The sequence below is a fragment of the Cicer arietinum genome, chromosome 4, assembly GCF_000331145.2.
Source record: "Cicer arietinum cultivar CDC Frontier isolate Library 1 chromosome 4, Cicar.CDCFrontier_v2.0, whole genome shotgun sequence".
Classification (NCBI taxonomy): domain Eukaryota; kingdom Viridiplantae; phylum Streptophyta; class Magnoliopsida; order Fabales; family Fabaceae; genus Cicer; species Cicer arietinum.
This window is the reverse complement of record NC_021163.2, coordinates 37,126,423-37,129,308: the sequence shown is the minus strand read 5'-3', so window position 1 is coordinate 37,129,308 and position 2,886 is coordinate 37,126,423. Positions and strand designations below refer to the sequence as shown.

General features: G+C 33.5%; 1 protein-coding gene across 1 annotated transcript in view; it reads right to left on the bottom strand.

The window, feature by feature from the left end:
* Nucleotides 1-714: 714 nt before the first annotated feature.
* LOC101503066 (pentatricopeptide repeat-containing protein At1g80270, mitochondrial-like) overlaps nt 715-2,886 on the bottom strand; it is a 3,683-nt gene continuing 1,511 nt past the window's right edge. Inside the window, exon 3 of the mRNA XM_027333966.2 lies at nt 715-2,080. Coding sequence (XP_027189767.1) covers nt 833-2,080 — 1,248 coding nt within the window. The 3' untranslated portion in view covers nt 715-832. The remainder of the gene's footprint in view (nt 2,081-2,886) is intronic.

The window sequence follows — 2,886 nt, the reverse complement described above, 5'->3', positions numbered from 1 at the left end:
GATAGTTCAAATTAAATAAGGTTGATGGTAGAATGTTAGCTTTTGAAATCCTTGTGAAACAAGACAAAGATAATCGAAAATCGTAGATGCAATGACATGTCTCTAGAAAATTGTTGAAAATAAGTTAAATGTTTAAAATTCTATCTACTTTGTGAAAATAGATTTTTTATTTTTTTTAAAATGTCTTTTCATTTTACTTTAATGAGAGACTCGTGAAGTGAATTATTGCTTTAAAGAGAAAATGAAATATCCATTAATGAAAATATTAAAAACGTTTTCTTAACACATTGTTTATAAAAATATAGACAACTATTCGGTTCAAAATTTTCGTACTTTCTTGTTAACAACTAAAATGAACCTAACTTTTTTAAAAAAATATATATATTCTCATAAAATAAACGGGTCCTTGATACCCACCATTATAGGTGGAAACAAAACCATGCCATAGAAATGGGAAAATATGTCATACGGTTATTAAATAACCCTCATTTTTATAATTCAATCATCTCTCAATTTTTCTTCTTTCACCATATACCTATGGATATAGATCCTTCTAATTTCTTAATTCTCAAGAAATCGAAAACTCTATACCATAGTTTGAGGTATAGAAACATACATTTCTAGAATGAAGATTATATAACAAAGCTCCCCATTTCTTTTGAGAGAATATCTACTTTTAACAAATGGACCCCATAGAACCACATAACCCATGTACGCAGTAATAGGTAAAAGATAACATATTCGAATTTGGGAAGTTCAATCTTACCATAAAACTAACAAATAATAGTTTCATTTGAAAAGTACAAGCACAAGATAGAATATGCTAGTTTCCTCAATCAAGCAAATCTGAAACTGGAGTTTTCTTAAATGGATCTAATAGAGCCAACTGTTCAGCCAAAGCTTTGTTGGGAAATAGATCATCAGCTTTCATCCTGTCCCTGATTCCATATGCCGGCAGTTTGGCGTTTAAATAAGCCTGTGTTAGAGCATGGAAAGGAGATATTCTAGAAACATAACCAGATTGTCTCAATCTATAGAAAATCTTCTCTGTATTATGGACATCACCCCTCTTTGCATACTGCTCCATAATAGTCATATAAGTAGTAAATAATGGCTTCATCTTATTCTGCTGCATTGCCTTCTGCAAAACAGAGTCTGCCTTCTCAATTTCCCCTGCATGAATATAAAGTGACACAAGAGCATCCCAGGTCAATGGACCTATTATGCATCCACTATCTCCCATTTTCTTAATAAGATCCTTGCCCTTGTTTACCAACTTATGCCTTGCATAAATGTTGAGGAGTATTGAGTAGTTCTTAGCGGAAAGCTTCCATTTATTTGACATAATCTCAAAAACTGCCTCTGCTTCTTCAATTTTGTTTAACTTTCCCCAAGCTTCAACAGCAGCAAGGCAATCCTCTATCCGAGGAGGCCTTGACTCACAAACCTTCCAAATTCTCTCCACTTCGTCGACCCTTCCCAGAATTGCATAAAGGCGGAGCAAAGTTGGGATTACCCACATATTCTCTTTCAAGTTTTCACCTTCAATATCCTTCAATATAGCATCAGTTTTTTCTGTAAGCCCAGCTGAGGCATAATGCCTAGCCAAGGATGCCTGTGTTTGATGGTCTAGTTTAACACCTTCTGCCTTCATTGTCTCAACTATTTGATCCATTGCATCAATGTCATTGGATAGGCCCTTCACGTCTATTAAAATTTTATAAGTAAAAGGAGAAGGTTTGATATTCTCCTTTTCCATCATAAGTAACACATCAGCTATTTTCTTCTTGTCAGTCTTTTTATAAATAAGAAGCAACTGGTTACAAGCAAAGGGTGTAACCGGAAGATTTAACTCCCTCATTTTGTTGAATATTTCCTCAGTTTTCTTCAAATTGTTCAGACTAGCAGAGTTAGCTAGTAATGTTCTGTATAATAATTCTCCTCTGAAAGAATTTGGAACGCGGTTGATGTAACTTTCTGCCTTTGGTAGGCCACGTAATTTGGCAATGAAATCAAGTTTAGAAGCATATTCTTTCTCAGTAAATTCAAGCTTTTTCTTTGACTCTAGCCACTCAAGGACCTACAGTTCCAACAAAAGAAAGAAAATTACATTATATTGTAGAATCAGACATTAACAATCAACAATGTAATACATAAAATGCTTTTGAAGAATTATCAAATAAGACAATATGCCTGTAAAATCGACTGATGAAAAATTACATGTCATTCACAATAAAATCTACATGCCAAAAAAGAAAACAGGCCATTCCGCCATCCCTGCAGGCCTAACTACAGTTGTTATTCCCAGAGAGTTACATGGAATGACCAACCCGGCAACTCCAAAAATATGGTAACAGGATGGCCACTATACCAAAGATTATGGATACAAGGTAAATAATTCATACATACAATACATATACAAATGATGCAAAAGATCAAAAGTAACAAAGACTTGATTGAATCAGGAAAGAGAGAGAGTGGGAACAGAAAATGAGTTTTTTGGAAACAAACAGAGAAAATGTGTAAATCAGCAGAAATTATGACGCAGGGCCATTCCTAAGACTTTGGGTGCCATCTGCGAATTATGAACTTAGAGCCTTACTTTTTTATAAGTCATATGCGTGTGCGCGCATGTGTGAGTATATATAGCAACAAAAATTATCCTAACTAATACCTTAATCTAAAGTTCTTTTTCTTTTGTGTAAGCTCTTCAAGATGCTTATCAATTGTTATGTCTTTCTAAACTCTGATTAGTAAATCAATGTATTCACTCATAAAAGACATATGTGCACCACTAGATTCATGTTCTTTAAGTCTATTCAAAAGATAAGTTCAATCATTAAAATTTTCATTTTCTAAGTGATTTGTTTTATGTATGACTTATAT